The 22,612-nt window shown below is 38.0% G+C and overlaps 1 protein-coding gene across 1 annotated transcript in view; it reads right to left on the bottom strand.

Moving 5' to 3' along the window:
• The window catches only part of MYZAP (myocardial zonula adherens protein), a gene marked incomplete at its 5' end in the record, with an annotated part of 88,931 nt that overhangs the window by 4,625 nt on the left and 61,694 nt on the right, over positions 1 to 22,612 (bottom strand). The window contains 2 exons of the mRNA XM_008581205.1: positions 4,749 to 4,849; positions 18,762 to 18,845. Coding sequence (XP_008579427.1) covers positions 4,749 to 4,849; positions 18,762 to 18,845 — 185 coding nt within the window. The remainder of the gene's footprint in view (positions 1 to 4,748; positions 4,850 to 18,761; positions 18,846 to 22,612) is intronic.

Raw genomic sequence — 22,612 nt, 5'->3', positions numbered from 1 at the left:
CGGGAGCAACGCCGAGGGTTGCAATCCCGTTGCTGGTCCCCGGTCCGGTACGGGGGCAACACTGAGGGTTGCGATCCGTTGCTGGACACGGAAAAAGACAAAAAAAAAAAGTCCCTGAACTGTGAAGTGAGTCCTACCTCACCCTTCCCTCTCTCCTAGCTCTATGATGAGATCCTTGCTCACTAGAAATTTATGTACCACAAAGATTAGGTGAAGGAGGGTAGAATCTGAGGAGGAGAAACGGAGGCAGGGAGAAGGTACTAGTCGTTTAGACAGGCCGGTGGCGGTAGGCACTGGACGGTGCAAGGCAAATGAGGAAGGAAAGGGACAGCACCGTGTAAGGGAGTCGCAGCTCTGTGGCCAGAACGCTTCCATGGCTCAGCAGTGACTGCAACACACTGAGCTTAGGTAACTGAGAAAGCAGGGGCAGCGTCAGCAGAAATATGAAAATGTGGGCACCTACCACCAAAATCTTCCTTTTTGGGGTGTAGAGAATGAGACTCAAAGAGGCTAGGAATTTGCCCAGAGCAGCAGATGTAGCAAGAGGCAGATCCAGGACCCAAACCTATGTCTAACTTCCAGGCGAGTATTCTTAACCACTACTAAGAGGAAGTGCCTTTGCAGAAGAAGAGGATGTGCTCTGCCATGGATGTGGTGACTACGGAAATCAGGCGGGCACCAGCCTGGAGTGCCCAGCAGGGAATGAGGACTTGTATTCAAGAGAGAGGATCACACTACCCTGTGGCTCAGCCACCGGGAGGAGAGGTAAAGCCGAGACTGGATGTGATCTTTGCCGGAACTACTGTAACCGAGGGAGAACCACGAAGAGCTCCCGTGGTGCAGGTCTCGGAGGAGAATGAGGAGCCTTCAATGAAGATAAAGAACAGACCAGGGAGGTAGGGAAAGAACCAGGAGAGAAAAATCTTACAAGCAGCCATTCCTCCACTTAGGAAGGATTCTCGAGTGCAACAGGGAACTGGCTCCATTCAGTGCATACTGACTGAGTGCCTACCACGTGCCAGGCACTGCTCTAAGCAGGTGCCCGGGACACTGCAGTTAGTGAAACGGACCAAGATCCCTGCCCTCATTAGTTTACATTCCGGTGAGGAGAGAGAGAGAGATAATAAACACAAAGAAGTAAAACTTAAGCAACAATCACTTCTTCCGAAGCCTTTATTAAATAAATAAATCATATTATAATACAGAGCAGCTGCCTAAGTTCCCCACTTGGTATGTACCTTTCATTCACTTATCCAATAAATGTTTATGGAGCATTAACTAAATGCTAGATTAGGGGTTGGGAACCTAGGATCCTGCCTATAGGAGTTCACAGTGCTGGCAGAGACAGGGGAAAAGCTGGGGAGAGGGTGGTTTATAAGAGAGGATTAGTGGCACTATAAGAAAAGGCTGATTTCAATTTTTTTTTTTTTTTTTTTGGCAGGACAAAAAAATAGAGCAGCTCTAATTGTAAGTCAAATGCTGTTAGCAGTAGCACCACATATAACCCCTGCATGCAGTTGTAAGAAGTGGTTAGAAAGTGCCAAGCTACTCTACAATGACACACGTGCCTTGTGCCTGGAGCACACAGGGACCACTCTGGTTCTCAGCTAATAGAGATCTTATCAATCACTGGGCCTTCCAGAGTTTCACACAGTGTCTAGAGGATTTCAAACTGCCAATTGTTTCACTGAAGAGCCTAATGCATACTGAAGCACCATAAATTTGATTAGGCTTAAAGTCACTAATTGCCATCAATTAGTTACAATTAGAAACAATTTCATTAATTTTCATATTAATGAAATTGTCTTAGCATACCCAAATTCATTTATATTTGATAGTGTTTTACATGTAAAATCAGAGTTTTGGTTTAGTTAATAGTATTAACAGATATTTATTAAATGCTTAACTTCAGTCCAATTACTGTGCTAAATGCTTTATACACGTTTTCATTTAATACTCATAGCAACCCAATGAGATTTAATATTAACATCTTCATTCCCATTTTAAGGATGAAAGAGTTGAGGCTTTAGAGAGATTAAGTAACTTGCCAGGCTGTGCTCAATTAGCAGCTGGCTGGGCAGGGAACCCAGGCAGCCCAAGAGTCCCTAACTGGACCACACTGCTGAGTCATTTATGGGAAAAGAACAGGGAGTAAGAACAAAACACATTCACGTAACTGAGGCTTAACTCAATACTTAATTGCTCTAAAACACTGTAGAAGAGGCTGTTTAAAAAATATTCAAGAAAACACCATGGAATCTTTTATCATTAGATGCAAGTTTGAAGTCCAAGAAAGAACCAGAATTTTGTTAGTACAAACATGACACAATTTAACAACTCTATTTACTGTTTTCAAACTACGAATGTACTACACCAAGACTCAGAAGTCCTGGTTCTAATCCTGGCTGTGTGGCTTCCAGTAAATCACTTTATCTCTCTGGGCCTCAATTTTGGTACCTATAAAACATGGGGGTTAATCTAGACCAGGAGGTTCCAATTTGGTTTTGACTATAGAATACCTCATTCAAACAAAATATTACTTGGAATTCCATAGACAAAACAGACTAATATTGACTTTCTTAGGATGTTTTGAGGCGTGAGGGAGGTCCCAAAGGCCAGCTCCTTGCTAAATCCCCTTACCCCTGACACCTCTCTGGGAGCCCTAGCTCAGAGCAAGGCAGTTCCAAGAAGCGCAGGTGGAACACTGCTCAAGTTAGCTCTCAAAATCCCAGGCTCCTCACCACTCAGACCTGCCTGGCACCTTTCACATAGTGGGCACTTAATAAATATTTGTGAGAAAACCAATGAAATACTATTCTGCCTTTCGGAAATGTGGATATGTAGTTTTCATTTCCTCTGCAGATTGACCTAGGTAGTTAAAGTGCTAAGATGGATCCTGGGGGAAACCAAATGCTACATTTATGGAAAAGCTGCTTTTAGATACTAAAGTGGCTTCCAAGTTCACCATGGCCATAAGTTAAGGGTCTGTCAGCACTTCCATTATGAAAACTGCTTTGTGGTTTCATAACTTAGCCATAAAAGTTTGCTTCGGGCTATACTTGGGCATACAAATTGAAAAGCTTGTTTTAAGCCAAAATGTGGGAATTAGAAAACAAACAATTTATTGGTTTCAGACATAGTTTTGTACTTGTCTTAGCCAAACAAGATTTATTATGTGGGCAATTAGCGTGGACTAAGCCACTTGGTTCATGAAAAATAAAAAAGAGGGAAAATGACCAAATTATTTATATTTCAAAAGGGGTCCCTGAACACAATTGATCATTCCTTCTGGTTACATTTTCATCATGTACTTTGTAACCACACATTGATGAGACCCAGAGTTTATTTATATATTCTTTTCCTTTCTTTTCTTTTTTTTTTTTTTAACATTTTCTGTTAATTATATCAGAATGATAAAATTGCCTTGTTTTTACCAGAAAGAAAGCAATGTAAATGAGAACATTGTCAAAAGAAGTGCTTGATGCTGCTTTCAGTGAATTGTTTAAGAATGACAAGTAGCTCATTCTAATAAACAAACAAAAAAGAAAAACTACCAGTAACGAATAAAACCAAGCAAAGTAGGGAAATGAGTATATAACTTAAGGTTTTATAAGTACAATGTTAGAGCTGGTAAAGACCTGCAAAGTCACCAGGTCAAACCTCTGACTTTTACAGATAGGGAAATCGAGGCCCCAGCAGAAAAAAGACCTGCCTGAAGGCATCCTGCTAGTAGTTAGTAGGACTAGAACCAGATATTCCACATCCCAGCTTGGTGATCAGCTCATCACTGTTTCCCACCAGATATAACCATTCAAGTTTCCAGGATTCAACATTTTTGTGAACTATTAATGTCTAGCCCAGCGCACACAAATGCCCCTGCTTACACCAGGATCCACCCTCTTGAACACAGGATACCAGGCATTTTGCGACTTTGATGAACTAATTCACAAGTCAATGTCATTAGTACCCTTGTTATAAACTTGTTTTATGTCTTCTTTAGGCCAAGCACAGTTGTGAGCACCTAGAAATGGGAGTTAGTTACCAAAGGCAGATTACTGGGCTACGGGCTCTAATCTCACTAGGGAGAGACACAGGCATGAGTGTGTGGAGCAGCTTAACCATGAACAGGTCAGTCCTGTAGCTCAGGAATGCAACCAAACAAACCATGCTATAGTTATCACATATCTGTTGATGAACTGAAACAGATCACTTGTTATTGAATCAGATCCAGTGCTTCACAATTGCTCTTTTACAGTACTGGGGAATAGATGAATTTAGTTCAAGATTTAGACCCTCTCTCTTATGTATTATTAAAGCATATTGTATGCCCCTTTCACACTGTTACAAATGTCTGCCTACAGATCTGTCTCTCCCTTCAGACTGTACTCTGGGCAGGAATAAGATCCCATTACTCTTTGTGTCATAACTGTCTAGCACAGGGAAGGTACTCAACATCTGTTACTGAATGATTGAATGAATGAATGAGCAAACCAACAAATGTATGCACTCACTGATAGGGCCAGTCTCTCTCTAGAGTGACTTCCCCAGGTCTCTCCTTCATTTTCCCCTTTGCCCTATATAATGCCTCTGCTCCCACAGAAACCAGTCAGATCCCTTAGCAGCCACCACTTAGCTTTGCAGAAATATTTTGGGCAGAAAGAATGCAATTATGTTAATAACAGGCCCATAAAGTATTTTCTTAAGTCAAAGAGGAATTTAAGTCAGAAAAACAGGAAATTCCTAAATACCTGGGTAGAAGATCACAGTCCACTCCAATCTCTCTGGTTTCTACCTCAGTCTTGGGCTGGGTTTCTATTAAATAGTCCAACCTGCTTTGTAGTTCATTATTCTAGAGATGAAGAAAAAAGTGCTTTTAATAGCCAAATATGTTCCCCCACAAATATGCATGATACAAATTATATGTGTTATCTGATTTCCCCCCATGACACAGACATTGATCACAATGTATTTATTGAGCATCTTTTATACTGTAGGTGTTGTAGAAATATATTGATTGAATCCTTTTAGATAGCTTTCTGTGCATGAACATACATGTGCATCCAGTTTTACATAAACGAAAACAAACAAAATATCCTAATCTACACTATAATCTGCTTTTTTTTCAGTCAACAATTTGTTGTAAATATCTGTCTACTAGTTTTCTTTCTATGTCAACGAACTATTTTAATTGGTTCACAGTATCCCATTGTATGCATATACATTATTTAACTAGTCTCTTATTGACGGGCATTTAGATATTTATCACTTTTTTTTGTCATTATAAATAAGGTGCAGCTCAACTTTTAATACCCCCTTATTAAACTATAAAATGAGTAAGTCTATTAATTTAATTAAGTGGGAAATACCTCTATAACTTAATAATTAGTATTCATAGGTGTGGAAAATTCAAAATCTCAAACATATAAAGTAGAACAAGCTCCTTGGGATTAAAATAAGCATTCTGAATAGTTTTTTTAGCCAAACATTACGTGAGTTGATGATTAGATGCTCAGGAATTGGAAATTTGCCCCATGGGAGAAATGAACGACGAAGGAGCAAGCGAGTTGAGGTTATTAAAATGAAAAGAGATGAAGTGATGGTGCCTGAAATCTAAGGGCAAAAACACACACAAAAATTCAGAAAGAGTTATCTGACCATAGAGTGGGTATCTCTGTATTGAGATTTTTGGATGCTTTTTAAAAGTTCTATACAGTTTTCTGTTATGCTAGACAAACTTTTATGAGGCAATGACCATATCTATCTTACTGGCTTTATTCTCGAAGCATGGCATGTAGGAGATACAAGACAAGTATTTATTGAATTAATAAATGCATAAATGTTTTTACAATGAGCAGGTTATTTGCATAACTAGAAAAAATATTAAAGCATCTGTCTTCGTGTTAAGTTGGAGCTAAAGCTGAAGCACTATTCTAAGACACTAGATAACATATGAAAGTTTAGAAGTTCTATGGAAACAGCAGCTCATTTGCTTTGGAAACAAGAATGTGGGTTACAACTCAGTAGCTCCTGCTCTGAATGGGTAAGAAGCAAAGCAACAGTTCCCGTGCAAACCCATGTTCTCTATGATATACAGGTCTACAGATCCCTCCTGATAAATAGGAAATGGTGCAAAGAAAGAGAATGCATTCCAGATTTCCCAGCAGCTAACAAGCTATGACAGATCTATGGGCTTCAAATGGATACCCTGATCCCCTGATCCTCAGTACAGAAAAATGATGCAGGCTTACTGCCAGTGGGACATCAACATTCACACAGACACACACACACACACACACACACACACACACACACCCCTTCCCTGGCAATATGAGCTCGCCCATTCACGAGGAAAGAGAAAGGTAGAGGAGGCCTCCCCTTGCTGGAAGCTCCAGCAATCCCATCACCTTATCCCTTCTCAGTGTAAGGACTTTAATCATGAGAATTTCGGGGCCGGCCCGGTGGCGCACTGCACTAGTGCGTCGCTTGGGAAGCGCAGCGGCGCTCCCGCCGAGGGTTCGGATCCCACATACACACCGGTTCCCACTCACTGGCTGAGCGAGGTGCGGGCGCAGCACCGAGGGTTGCAATCCCGTTGCCGGTCCCGGTCCGGTACGGGCGCGACACTGAGGGTTGCGGTCCATTGCCGGACACAGAAAAAGACAAAAAGGAAAAAAAAAAAAAAAGAATTTCACAGAATGCTGGGTCTAGTGCCTGTAGTTAAGAGACATAAAAGACAAGGTTGGAAAATATGCCCCAACTGGAACACACTGAAGAGTGGACAAGTGACCCAAAATCCTTTATTCTGTTTCATGGGAACTGCATGTATGCATACTAGACACCTATAGAAGCACAGAAATGAAAGTTTTATACTCATGAAAATGTAATGCAATCAGTAAAAACATTATTGTGCATCTGCTATGTATCAGGCAGTGTGTGAAATTAGGTGAGGGGAGGTAGCAGCAGTTAAAGAGATATGGCATGATTTGCAACCCTTGAGGAGCTCAGTCTTGTGAGGTATAGACAACAGAGCAGAAAGTAACAAACAGTGTGATAAGTACCACTACAGGGTGACCCACAGAATATTAAAAGGGAACTCAGAGGGAACACCTAACTCAAAGTGGGGAGAGGAAATAAAGTTCCTGGAGTAAGGTAAGGGAAAGAGAAAGCAAACAGGATGAGTATTCCAGAATTGCGGAAACATAATGGGTTGAGAAAAGGCACCTTACTGCATTATACAGTGGGCAGGAGTTAGTTATAAAGGGCGGGCCGGCCCGGTGGCGCACGCGCTCCCGCCGAGGGTTCGGATCCCATGTGGAGACCGGTTACCGTTCACTGGCTGAGCGCGGTGCGGGCGCAACACCGAGGGTTGCGATCCCGTTGCCGGTCCCCGGTACAGGCGCGACACCGAGGGTTGCGATCCCGTTACCGGTCAGTAAAAAAAGACAAAAAGGAAAATAAATAAATAAATAAAGAGCTATGCATGCCATTACAAGGCATTAAAACCCTGTCCTGTAAGAGCAAGGTCAGCACCAGGATTTATTTTAATCACTTGGCTCCCAAGTGAAAATTAGATTAAAGGGCAGTAAGACTACAGACAAGAGGACCAATCAGGAAGGCCACTGTAATTATCCAGCTAAAAGAGTGAGAGCTGCACTTCCAGTACAGAGGAGTATGTGCTCAACAAACTGATCCTGCTGCAAATGATAGCTACATACTCTGGATAAAAGGCCAAAAAAAAAAAAAACTAATGAGGTCTCTAAATAATTAAATGAAGCCAGACAAGTTTTGGAGGAAAGGTGAAACTTGGAGCAAGTGACAAGCACTTCTCTGTATTCTCTGGGTTTGCTATGCTTTGTTTATTTTTTTGTTTTTATTTGCAATTTTCCCCTGAGAGCAGCACAACCATGCTGGTGGCAGCACAGATACAGTAAAAATTCAGTAGAAAGACTATTGTTCTGGTAGGAGAAACCAGGAGAAGGAGCCCAGGGTTACCAAGAAAAGGGGAAAACCAAAAAAGGAGAGTTAGAGTAGGGGAGAACCCCAAATTCTGTGTTTAGACTCAGCTCAAGTCTCTGGCAGACCCCTGAACTATGCATGTGTGGGGCAAACTAAAAGAATTTTGCAACTTAAGGCTTAAAGAATTGAACTGAGATCTGAGCTAATGTCTATTGCAGGGATGGCAGGGTGTAGGTGAGCCTAACCAAATACACTGCCTTTTAAAGCAAAAACCTCAGTACTCTTCAAAACAATAAGACAGAACCCACAGTCATGACAAGAAAGCATTCACAATGTCCAGCTTATAATCCAAAATTACTTGACATATAAAAAGTCAGGAAAATGTAATCCATTCCCAAGGAGAAAGAACCAACAGACACAAATCCTGATATGACTCAGATGTTGGAATTTTCAGACAAGGACTTTAATGCAGCTATCATAACTATGATCAATAATATAAAGAAAAACATGCTTATGATTAATGAAGTAGTAAAAAAATAGAAAATATAAGAAAGAACCAAATGGCAATTTTAGAACAGAAAACTACAATACCACAAATTAAAACAAAATTTACTAGATAAAATTCAGAAAGAATGCAGATAATAAAAGAAGGAGTCAGTAAACTTGAAGGCAAATTAATAAAAAGTACCCAATTGAAAGAAGATAAAGAAAAAACTTAAAACAATAAATAGAGCTTCATATAAGTGTGGGACAATTTTTAACAGAATGTATAATAAAGTAAGTCCCAACTATATGTTGCCTGAAAGAGATGCACTTTAAAAGTCTAACATTAGGATATAAATATCACAGAAAGGGAGGAGAGGGAAACTAAAGCAGAAGAAATATTCCAAGAAATAATGGCTGAAAACTTCCTACATTTGGTGAAAGACATAAATTTACAAATTCAAGAAGCTCAGCAAATCCCAAACAGGATAAATTCAATGAGAAACACATTAAAGTCAAACTGCTGAAAACCACAACTAAAGTAAAACCTTGAAAGCAATCTGTTTCATACAAGGAACAATCATTTGAATTACTACAGATTTCTCATCAGAAACGTTGGAAACCAGAAACAATGAGCACTGAGAAAAAGAAACTGTCAACTTAGAGCTCTATATCTTTCAAAAGTGAAGGTGAAAAAATAATCTTATTTTCAGATAAGAAAAACTAAGAGAAGTTTTTGCCATGTGGCTTGCTCTACACAAAATATTGAATAAAAGTTCTTCAGGCTGAAGAAAAATGATACCAAAGAGAATCTCAGACCTTCAGGAATGAATGAAGCACATCAGAAACAGAAAGTATATGACTAAATATGAAAGACTCTATTTTCTCTTAATTTCTTTAAAATAAATATGATTGTCAAAGCAAAAATAATAACAATGTACTGTGGGTTTATATGTGTGTACATATCATACATATGACAATTATAACAGTGGGGGAGGGGTAAATGGACCTATATCATTGCAAGGTTTCTACATTTTACATGAAATGGTACAATATTACCTCTAAGTGGACTGTGAACAGTTAATAATGCATATTGTAATACCTAGAATACTAAAATATTCTAAAATTCTAAATATTCTAAAATATTATAGAAAAGAGAATAGAAATGCCAATAGATAAATTAAAATGGTATTCTAAAAACTGTTGAAATAATTCAAAAGGGATGAAAGTAGAAACAAAACAAGTAAGCAAAACAAACAAAACACACCAGAGGGAACAAACAGAAAATAATGAAATGGGAGACCTAAATCCAACCATATCAATATCATTAAATGTTAATAAACTATATACTCCAATTAAAAGGTAGAGACTATCAGAATTATATAACAAAGTTAAGTCCCAACTATATGGCTGTCTACAAGAGATGTACTTTAGATACAGAGACACAGATCAGTTGAAAATAAGTAGATGGAACAAGATGTACAGTACACATAAGAGGGTAGAAATAGTCATATAAATATCAGATAAAACAGACTTCAAGAGAAAGAGTATTAAAAAAGGTAGTTACCAACATTTCACAGTGAAAAGGTCAATTCATTATCGAGTCATAACAATTAAAAATGTATATGTACCTAATAACAAAGCTTCAAAATACGTAAAGTAAAAAAATAAATTAAAAAACACATAAAGTAAAAACGGACAGAATTAAAGATAGAAGTAGACAGTCTAAAACCACAGTAAGAGATTTTAACACTTCCCTCTCAGATAATTATACAAAAAACAATAAAAACATAAGTTATCTAAAGTTATCTAAGTTATCAACCACCTAAACTTAATTGGTATTTATAAAACATACACAACAACAAAAATGTATTTTCTTTTCTCACAATATTTAATTGAGAGAGACCATATATTGGGCCATAAAACAACTCTTAATAAAATCAAAATAATTAAAACCACATAAGGTATGTTCTCTGTCACAACAGTTTTAGAAATAAAAAACAAAAAGATATCCAGGAAAATCTCAAATATTTGGAAGTTAAACAACACCTTTCTAATAATCCACAAATAAAAGAAAAATTTGAAGGAAAACTAGGAATTATTTTGAACTGAATGGTAATGAAAACATAACGTATCAAAGCTTGTGGGATGCAACTGCAGAGATTAGAAAGACATTTACAGCTTTAAAGGCTTACGTTAAACAAGAAGAAAGTTCTAAAACCAATGATTTGAGGTTCCACCTCAAGAAGCTGGAAGAAGAGCAAAGTAATCCCAAAATAACTGGAAGGAAGAAACTAATAAGTATCAGACCAAAACTCAATTAAATAGAAAACAGACAATAGAGAAAATCTACAAAGCCAAATCCATTTTAATTTTTTTAAATCAACAAAATTGATAACCCCGTAGCTAGACTGATCAAAGAAAAGGAGAGAGAGAGAGAAAGGGAGAGAACAAGCAAGAGAGAGAACACACCCATCACCAATATCAGGAATTAAAGAGACATTAAAAGGAAAGAACTGGATATCTGTATGTGGGGGGAAAAATATCAACCCCCTTACTTCAGACGAAACACAAAAATTAACTCAAAATGAATCATCTAAATGAAAAAGTAAGAACTCTAAAATTCTTAGGGGAAGCCACAGAAGAAAAAATCTCTCTGACCTTTTAGTAAAAGATTTCTTAGGACACAAAAAGCACAAGCCATAAAAGAAAAATTGATTAATTCATTATCAAAATTCAAAATCAAAAATAAAAATTTCTTCATCAGATATTAAGAAAATGAAAAAGCAAGTCATAGAATGGGAGAAAATGTACATATATCTATATATCTGACAAAGGACTGGAATTCAGAATATATAAAGAACTCTTACAACTCAATCATAAGGAAACTAAAAACCCAATAAAATAATGGCAAAATAGATACTTCAAAAGGCAAGACATGTAAATGACAATAAACATATGAAAAGATGTTCAAAAAAAATGAAGGAAAGAAAGAAAGAAAACATGCTCAACATCACTAGTCAACGAGGAAATGCAAATTAAAACCACAATGAGATACCACTACATATCCCCTAGAATAGCTAAATTAAAAAGACTGGCAATACTAAGTCTGGGCGAGGATGTGGAGAAACTGGTATACTCAAACTGCAAGTAGAAATGTAAAATACTACAACCCATCTGAAAAACTGACAGTTTCCCAAAAAGTGAAACTTGCACCTACCCTGCACTTACCCTACAACTCAGATATTCCACTACTAGGAATTTACCCAAGAAGAATAAAAACGTATGTCCACACAATGACGTGTGCAGTAACGTTAACAGCAGCTCTATTCACAACAGCCCCAAACTGGAACCAACTCCTATGTATTTCATCAGGTGAATGGATAAATAAACTGTGGTCTAGTCATACAATGGAATACCACTCTGTAATAAAAAGGAACACATACAACAACTTACGTGTTTCCCAAATCATTATGAGGAGTGAAAGAAGCTACACACAAAAGAGGACATGCTGTATGATTCCATTTATACAAAATGCAAAAAAATCTATTGTGATAAAAAGTGACCCTCCCCCCCAACCAAAAAAAAAAAGATCAGGGGTTGCCTGGAGATGAATGGGCAGACAGACTGCAAAGGAACAGAGAATCTCTGGGAGGTGACAGAAATGATCTGTATCTTGATCACACTGGTGGTTTCACAGATATATGCAACTGTCAAAACTCAGTGAATTACACCCTTTAAACAGAAGCAGTTTATTTATGTAAATTGATACACAACAAAGTTGATAAGAAAAAATAGAAAAGATCATGAGATCCTGAACACTGGCAGGAAAGTCAGAGACGGAGGGATGGGGCTTAAGAAATACTTAAAAAAATAAAATCGACAGGACTTGACACAGTAAAAAAAACAAAGACTATCTGCTTCTCAGTCTGACAGAATACAGCCAACGTGGAATGACAAAGAACAGCCTTAGACTGCTGCCTCGACTGTGCTCCAATAAAAGATTGCTCCTGGGATCGAGAATCAAATTGCAGGGTTTTCCTGCTTTCAAATACCACCACCTTGTGTTTATATGTGTAATGAATACCATGTGGTGGCTTGAGAGGCTTGTGTGCCTTCTACGAAGGAAGAACCAAGTGTGGCACTTTTGGGCATTTTCTGGAAATTATGTCACCAAAATATGGCAGTCACCTCCTCCCTCAAGTCCCTCAGGCCCAGGGGAGCAAGCGGCCAGAAGCTGTAGCACAGGCACTAAACAAGAACGTGTGTGCAATAAAATGTGTATGGACAGCCCTGGTGCCTGGTGCTGCCACCCCTATATTACACAGGAAAATTAATAATAGTCCCAAGAATGCACAACAGACACATGGAGAGGTTTATGTACCACGCAACACACATTAAATGCAAGATGGGTAAAACCAAGATATTTGATTCCTTTCCTCTGACTTTTGAATTTAGCTGTATGTTTAGGATTTTCAGCAGAGAAAAATGTAATGGAATTTGTTTAGAGTTTCGGAAAGCTTATATACTTGTAATTTTACTTTAAGATCATTTTCTACATTGGAAATAGGGAATGAGATATTTCTTATCCAGAAGGTGAGCAAAGAAAAAATTGTTTGTAAAAAAGAATGGGCCTGTTTTTGTTATCGGGAAGATTTTAAATCATATGATGAAAATGTAGTCTGACAGGGTCAGGCTAGAGCAAGCTTTTAGGAATCTGGTATGTGTTGGGGGAGGAGGGGCAGGTGTGCAAAATCTAATGAGTTTAAATATAGGAAAGTACGAATGATGAATCCAGTAACCAAAATAAACCACAGTCTCTATTTCAAAAGAAAAGAAGAAGTGTTCTAGATTGTAATCCATGACCTAGAAAAGGCCTTTTCTCTGAGCCCAGAATCAGGGTAACCAAGATCAAGAGAACCAGGATAGAGTGCTGTTTGTCCAATGTCCTGATGCGATTTGAAAAAGGCCAACAAAGTTTTCAGACATTAAAACTAAAAGTAATCTCAGAGATGATCTAAGCCCTCTCCTATTCTCCCTCCTCTTTATAAAGATGAAGTAACTGAGCCCAGGTTGTTGGTGGTATGAGTGGCCCAAGGTCATGCAGAGATAATGGCAGAATGTGGATAAGAATTTAAGTCTCCAAAAAATGCTGAGTAATCAAGAAAGAATTAACATTTGTCAGTCTTTCACATTGTGCTAAGCACAGTAATAAGTGTCCTGCATACATTATTTCATTTAATCATAAAAAAAAAAAAAATCCTTCCAAGTGTGCGTGATTATCCCCATTTTACAACTGATCAAACAGGCTCAGAGGGGTAAAAGTCACTTGGCCAGAGTGGCTCAGCTTGTAAGTGGAGGTGTCAGGATCTAAACCGTGAACCCTTAACTCCTTAGATAAAACTACAGAGTTATATTAATGGTGCACTAGTAAATTTTAAGCAACAGGATCTCCATGGGAAAAAAGCCCTGATTTGTGGTGTATGCCAATTACTGTGGTGTGAAGACTCCCTTCATAGCTAATGCCAAGCTACCAGTGTGACATCACTGAGTGAAGAACTGAGAAGGCACACACACAGCAGCTTTCACGAGCCTGTACAAGGCAGTTCCAGCACACCACCGCGTACTCCGTGCGGACCTGGAATTGCTGTTCAAGAAGAACAGCTAAACTGTTCCTGTGGGACAGGTAGGATTGGACCAAGTGAGGACACATATAAGAACCAAGTTCTTCCATTTGAAACTGAGAAGATAAATAACTTGTTTCTTTAAAACCATCAGCATTGTAGTTAAGAGGAGCATAAACGTGATCAATAAATTCCAAAATATCACCTGGGCATGGAGCCGAAACAAATAATATGAGAGATGACTTATTCAAACAGTCAGCTTATGACGCTCAAAACTCCAAGACTTGATATGGATCCCAAACACCTTTGAATTTTACAAACATTGGGACCAACTGCTAACAGAAGCTAGGATGTCACCAGCCTATATAAGATTCACATCCAGTCTCACATCCCGGGATGGACCCCTCAGGCTGCTGTAGGGCCAAGCCCTGCTCATGTTCACCTAAATGTGAAATTCTGCTTAGTAATTCTCACACAGCTCAGTTTGATGAACTTAGCTTCATCAAACCTTGAGAATGAGCAAATGTAAAAGAATGATTCATTCTGGGACATGGTTGCAAATTTGAAATATATATCAAAGACAATAAAAGGAATCCCTGGGACTCAGGCAATTAAAGAAACACTGGGTACTTTTTTAATCACTTAAGAATCAACTAATTTAATCCTCATAACAACTCTATGGAAAGGATGTCATTTGACAGAGAGGGTTCCCATCTGCAAATGAGCAAACTAAGGCACAGAACAGTTAAGTAACTTGCTCAAGATCACAAAACTAGCAAGCGGCAGAGCTGAGATTTAAACTCAGGTAGCCTGGCTCCAGAGTCTGCAATTAGGCCCTTAGGAAATGGTAGCTACTTTATTAATAAGATGGGATATGGGAGATTACCAGACGTATCCCCCAAAACTTTTCAAAGATACCTGCAGCACCATCATTGGCATCATTATGGTTTAAACAGGAGATGGAAAGTCATGGTATAAAAATTACTGGTGTTAGAATAGTTCAACATAATAGATATTCTTAGTGGCCAATGGAACTCTGTATTGTAAAGCAAAATAATTATAATTTACAATCAGATAAATTTGGAAAAGGTCAGTGTGACATCATCCTAAAAAAACCATATTTTTTCCCAATTCTGACACTATTAAAATTGGCCCAATATATTAAATAGCATGATTTAGCCATTCCAGAATATATACATATATCAAAACATCATGTCATACAACATAAATATATATAATTTTTACAAAAAAAAAAAAAAGCTGGCCTAACAGTAGGCATGGTACTTTTGTCCACTATCAATTTGCTGCTTAGATAGGGTCTTCAGCATAGCTCTCCCCTAAAATGGACTAGGGCTCCTCGGAAACAAGCCAATTCCATATCTTGGGACAGGATAAAAACCAAAGCTAGGTCTGAAACACCTTGTTATTGCCATTTAGCAAGAATGACTCCAAGAGCCTCAGGAACCCTGCTACCTGGGCCAAGAAGTTAACACACGAGAACTCTCCCTCGCTAAGTTGTGACAATTTGAGAAACAAAAAAAGAAGGTGCAGAAGAAAATAATTATTATGATTATGGAAACAAATTGAGTCTGAGAAATGCTTTGTGATCCTAAAGTCACTCAAAGGGACAGTCAATATAAAATGTACAAAAAGATAGTTTTAATAGAAAAGAAGGGTGACTATAATAAGACATGCTAACATTTTTATTGATTTTTAGAACTAGAAAGCATTAATGTATAAAGCTGTGTACTTTCTTTTATAGAGTATTAATTTTATGTCTGTACTTTTTATATATGTCAGTTTATATACATGTTTGTATATCTGTCATATAAATGTATGTGTATATGTTTATTATATTTCTGTGTTAAGTTAGAAAGAATAACAAAAGGACATGTAAGTCAGATCACCCCAGGACTTCAGGGCCCATGGAACGACTGCTTGGCATTGGTAGTCATACAACAATCAGGTGGAAAGAGGGGCAGCAATTCATTGGCATTAGTGGTTGTGCACAACTAGCAAGGAATGACAGTCAGCAGAGTGTGTGTAAAATAATAAACTAGGCAAACAGACGAAGAAGGAAACCAAGTATTCCAACTTAACCTCTCACCTCCTAGGAGATGAAATCGCTACATGGCCCAACTAAGTATGGAAAAAATATTATTAAGGAATGCATAAGTTTTTAATAATGCTAAAGATCAGGTCAATACATCACAAGGATAAGGGGTTCTGAGTTCGAATCATCTTGGGTCACCTAGTCTTGTGACCCAGCCAAGAATCAGTGGGTCTGTAACCCACATCCTCTAATCTTAGCAATACAGAGACGGTATTTTTTCTCCTTTGGATCTGAGAAATTACTGCACCTGTCTGGAAGGTGTCAAAATGATATTAACCCTAATAAAATATTGAAACAAGTAAAATAATAGCTGCAGGAAGGTTTTAAAAAACAAAAACAGAAACAGTGAAGAAATGAATTAAACCCATTATATTTAAACTTTCAGAATAGGTTTAAGCCCAAATGTGTTATTAAATCTTGTCATTATGTAACTTATTTTGTATGTGTTTTGTCTGTTTAAGGTGGATGTTTGACGTGGTCAAAAGCAATTAGTCATATGAAATGAAATTTGTATTGGAAGAAGTTTTAGGGAATTTAATCAATCAAATTTATAATCCACGTTTAAATGCTCAAGGAAAGCTGGTTTTCAGAGTCTTGCTTATGAGGTACTGTGGCCAACACTGCTGGTCCCATGCATATCCTCTAGGCCTCACTGTTTCTTGACATGCCACTTGCAACTCTTTACCTGGGGCTTCCTCTGACCACCAGCATCCAGCTGGCTCTGTTCAGAAGAGGCCAGAATTGCCACAACCCCCAGGAGCAGGCCTCAGCCAATGACTGATGGGAGTTAGTAGATACCTTTTGATAAGGATAACTCGGGCCAGTTCCACTCCATCTCCCAGAGGTCCCCTGTAGGAGAGCTTGCTTGAGCAGCACAGCCAGAGGAAAGGGGGTGGGGGAGGCAGACACTGTTGGGGGGCGACCTTCTGCCTCTCCTATCAGCATGTTTTTCCTCTCTCCTTGAACTGCCCTCTGTCACGCGGACTTCCACCAGGACCCTCCCTCTCTGACTCTCACTGGGGGAGGTGTGATTCCTCCCACAGGGAGCTTCATTTCAGAAGGAAATCTTAGCAATAGAGATGGTCATCCATGGGCTGGCACTGGACCCAGGGACTGTGGTGAAGAAAAGAGGAGTGGAGATGGGGAAAATACCCATCTATTCAGCTTCAGCCGACTGAGGCTCTTGGGCCCTGAATCTGGTGCCTGTGGCCATGAGGGACTCTGGTGATGATTGCTGTAGGCAGCCCCCCAAACACAGAGAACATGAAGACCCAGCTCCCCACTCCTGCAAACATGGTGGTTAAGAGCTCGGGCTCTGGATTCAGGCTTGCCCATCCCTACTATAACTTGGGCAGTTTCCCTAACATCCCTGAAACTCAGTTTCTTCATCAATAAAGTGGAGGAAATATAATCTAACTCAGAGGGCAGCCCCTTTAAGAATGAGAGAACAATGATATTAAGGTAAAAGTGACTGCGTCTTTAGTCTATGCCAGGCACCTCTGGGCACTCTCATTCCATTGCCAGACACACACAGGTGCACTTATGACCCCCATTTTATAATTGTAAGAAATTTACCCCAAGTCACCAGCTAATAAAAAGCAGATCCAGAGTCCACACTTGAGTACATCTGATTCTACTCTTAACTTCTATGCTATACGGAGAACATGGAAAGTATCTAACAGTGCCCAACACACACAAGGTGCTTCATAAATGCCATTTCTTCCTTTTCTCCCTACTTTGTCCTTGTCTCCTGGGCTAACTCACTGGGGAAGGACTATAATGAGGAAAACCAGACAAGGGCAGGTGCTTGGCAAACCAGCTTTCCATGGAGTCTCAAAAAGAAAAGGCTCAATGCCAAGCTCTTAATAAAAAGCCTTTAGAGCTAATGACATTGGCTTCTCCTTCTATTAATACTAGCCTCTTAACGGTTCTTCCAATCCCATAATTTCTTTCTCTGGAACCTACACAAAATTCTCAAATGACTTTCAAAAAGCCAGAAAGTCAAGAATGCTAAGCATCTTAATATTTCGGGTGAAATTAAGTCAATCTTTAAAACACGTTCACTCAGTGCACTAGAAGAGCACCAGATTAGAAGCCATTTTTCTAGCCTGGCTCTGGCATGTATCAAGCTAGGTGACCCTGAGCAAAGCCACCTGCCTTCTCTGTGCCTCTGCTTTTTCATTTGTTAATACAGAGGTAATATTCCTTGTCTTGCCTTTCTCAAAGTTGCTGAGAGAATCATGTCAGGAATGTACATGAAAATACTTCACAAATTATAAAGTACTACACAAATGTGGGAAACTATCAGTATTAATCAACAGCTTAGCAGACTGGCTAAGAAAATTCTTGAACGAGAAAAACTAGAGCCAAAAAGCAGAGGTGAGCAGCAAGCTGGAATGAGGAGAGTCAGATGGTGAAGAAAAACTAGCTGTCAGAGCCTCATTTTCAGTGCTAGCAGTTAACCTTCAATCAATTTTATAAGGCCAGGAAATAGCTATATTTTTAATTAAGTGTTGGTGGTAGGCTCAGCAACATAAAATTTAATGGTAGGGAAGACACCAACTTAAAGAAACACAGCTTCTTACCTCTCCTTCTAAGAAAGATATCTTTTCTAAAAGCTGCAATATTAGGAGCTGTTTCTGTTGCAACTTTTTCTTTAATGATTCAATCTAGGAAAAAACAAATTGAAAATCGTTAATCAAAAATGTAGAATTGTATAAGCAGGAATTAATCAACTGGAAGAGATGTTTTCGGTTTTCATTTAAACAGAACCTGTACACTGATTCTTTGTATTTCACAGAACAGCATTAACACGAGATGCTCAGTGAAAGGATGATTCCGTGACCAGGTAAGCCTGGGATATCAGACATGATTTTGGAGTCACAGCTCATTAGGTTTGTTTAACTCAACATTTCCACACTGATTTTGCTGTGCAACCCTTAATAACATCCCACAGACATTCTAGTGAGCATGCTTTGGGGAACAGCAGATAAGACTTTACAAGAATTTGCTCAGCTTGAATTTAGGAGGCAGCCCCCATTTCAAACATTCAGCTCTGTTATTCCTATTAATACATTCATATCTGTTCAACCAAGTGTCAAAAGTTTGGGTTTGGGAAAAAGATCACTAAAATTGTGATTAAAAGTGCTAAGGAAATTCAGAGGACTGAGGACTCATGTGGCCTGAAGTAAGCAGGAAAGGCTCCCTAAACATACTTGAGCTGGACTTTCACCTTTGTTTTTATAATATATTTTATCTTGGACTACTCTTTTTTTTTTCATTCATATATCGTGTCTCCCTGGACAAAACAGAGGTTCCCTAAAAGCAGGACCCAGGGTACTCTGTACCAGGCCATGTCTTGGACAGTAGTGGGAACAGTAGATAGGTTCAATAAAAAATGCACTAACTTTCCAACAATCTCGTATATTAAATTTGAGCATTAACAAAATCATTTTAATAAATCTCTCAGTGTACAATTCCTATGGAAGGGATCCTGGCAATATCTAGAAAAAGTATATATGCATTTACCACTTAGACACAGTAATCTCGTTTCTAGGAACAGATCCCAAGATACATTGGCCAAAATATGAAATGACTTGGACACAGGATTTTGTTTTTTAAAAAACGCAAAACAAAACAAAACTCCACCAGTAAGTAGCTGGATAAATAAAGCATGGTACATCCTAACAACAAAGGTCTATATAACCTTCAAAAAGACCAAACTTTTCTGATAATAACTTGTTACATAGGTTTAACTTCAAAAGCACATTTTACAGGTTCAAAAAATAAAATTAAACCAAAAAAAAGGGAACCCTAAATCTTCAAAACAAATTGAAATGAAGGAATTTAACTGTGTATCAAATTGGTGAAAAGTATTAATTCAAGTGTTGTTAGAACAAGGTGATTTAACTGTATATTTTTAGTGGGATATGTCCTAAGGATAAATACAGCTGCCAAGAAATCTCTCATTCACTAGGAAAACTGTTAGTAGTAACATCAGTATTGTTACCTTAAAACTATATGATATATATTGTAGTATAATCATGTCTGGGAGCAAAATTTTTAGGGTAAGAGAGAGAAATATGAGTATGAAATCAAAGAAGTAAAAAAAAAGTTTTGTTAAATTTGAAATGACAATTATCAGTATGAACTTTAATCTTTGATTTTCTTTTGTAAACTATGCATTCCTACTCTGTCTACTGGGAAAACTTAGCAATGATAAGAGTATAATATACCTACCCAGTTGCGGTCTCCAAATACCATTCCGCACTAAAAAAACACAGGACTTCTTGGAGGGATGGCCCATTTCAGGGAGCAAAAAACTAGATGAATCTGAGATCCTTTGTTATGCCTGTAAACAAGGACATGAGGGGTCCCCTCTTGGGCCAGGGATGGGACAATTTGATCGCCAAAAATAACAATGAATATAACTGAGTAAAACACATGGAATATATAAATATTAAAGAACATGATATTTTACAAATCTTAAAAAAAAAAAAAATCAGTAACAACTCCTCATTGGACACCATTGGAAACAACAAAGGCACCAACTCTTTACTTGGAAACTCGGCAATGTGAAGGAAAAAAATACACATTTATCTCGCTTTACTTGTACAAACTGCATTTTGAGATTCTAAAAAGCCCTAGTTTATGAAGAAAACGTTTTACTCTATAGAAGAATTCCAGTTAATCAATAGGGAAGAAATGATGGAATTAGAAAAATCAAAATTTTGCAATCTCTATGAAATAACTACCTCAAACAACCATCAGCAATAGATGAAATGATGAGGGGAAAAGCTGATGAGAAACTTTTCGATTGTGTTCTGAGCTATCCAGCACCCGAACCCATTATCAGCCTTAGTATCACCCCGAGTGGAACAACCCAGACACTATAAACCCCAGAAATGATACAAAATAAAGCACAAAGCACCACCGGTGAAGTATTCTCGCCTCCCCCGGCCCCCATAAAAAGAAAGGAAGGTTGAAATTTACTCTAATCAAGCTTCTAGAGCTGATAAGGAAACAAAATGTGAAATCCAGAATGTGGGAATTTTTACAGGACAACTGACTCAGTTCCCTGGTGACAATAAGTCACCAGGTAAGGGTGAAGGGGGTGGGGGGCAAGCAGGGGCAGCACGCTCTAGATTATGAGACTTTAGAAACACAACCAAATGTAAACATAATGCATGCTGACTGGAGCAAAGCATCAGTAAAAACACTCCAGAAAATTTTACTGCAGGCCGCAATTTAATGATACCAAGGAATTATCATCAGTTTTGTTAGGTGTGATGATGGCATTATGATCATGTAAGGAAAAATCCATACGTTTTAGAGGTGCATAGTGAAATACATAGGAAATATATGCAGAATGTCTGCAATTTGGCTTAAAATGCTGCACAAAGGGGGAAAAAGGAAAAATCTTGCTATTTGTTAGGTATTGAGTCTAGGGAGCTTCATAGATTATTCTCTCTGTTCTGAGTGCACTTGGCATTTTTATTATAAAATATTTTAAATTTCGTGTGGTGTCAAAAAAATACCATCCTCTAACATATAAAGCAAACCATACAAAATAGAATATAAGAAACACACTTAAGAAAAAATGTCCAATGTTGATAATAAAGAAATTACCAATTAAAAACAGTAATGAGTTATCCTTTAATACCTATTAAACTTGCCCAAAACTATTGACTGAAGAAATCAGTATTGGTAGGGCTGTGAGGGACGGCTACTCTCATGTGTTGCAGGTGGCACTATAAATTAGAATGACCCTTTAGGCAATTTAGCAATAAATATTAAGAGCCATAAAGCTGTTCATACCCTTTGACCCACTAATCCTACTCCTGGGAATTTATTCTAAGGATATAATTCAAACATAGGAAAAAAGCTATATATATAAAGATGTTCTTGCTCCCATTATTTATAATAGAGAGAAAATGGAAATAACCTTAATGTCTAGCACTAAAGAAAAGGGTAATAAATTACAGAATATCAATTTGATGGAGTATATTACACAAACACTAAAAACAAATATATTGCAAAATGGAAGTATTTATAAAAAACCTCAAGGGATATAAAAACAAAAGTTTGTAACGATGAAAGTAAAATTTGGAAGAGAAGTTAGATAAATTAAATAGTTCTGGGGTTGCAGTAGTATTACAGGCCAAAAATAATTTTTTTTGTGTGTAAATTTCTTTCCATTTTTGTAGGAATAATTTTCAAAAATCATCTTCATAGTGTTCCTTTTTCATTCCTTTCTATAGTATTAAGATTTTTTAAAATTGACATTTAAAATCTTTCAATGATAGTCAAAATAGGTACATAAATTAAGTAGAAGTTTCCATGGTCAGGGGTAATATTTAATCAAATAACATAAAATATGATTTCAAATACACTAGTTTCACTACCTCTGAAGAAATCAGCATTTTGTAAGTCAAGG

The sequence above is a fragment of the Galeopterus variegatus genome, unplaced genomic scaffold, assembly GCF_000696425.1.
Source record: "Galeopterus variegatus unplaced genomic scaffold, G_variegatus-3.0.2 Scaffold91, whole genome shotgun sequence".
Lineage (NCBI taxonomy): Eukaryota > Metazoa > Chordata > Mammalia > Dermoptera > Cynocephalidae > Galeopterus > Galeopterus variegatus.
This window is presented reverse-complemented; position numbering and strand designations above follow the sequence as displayed.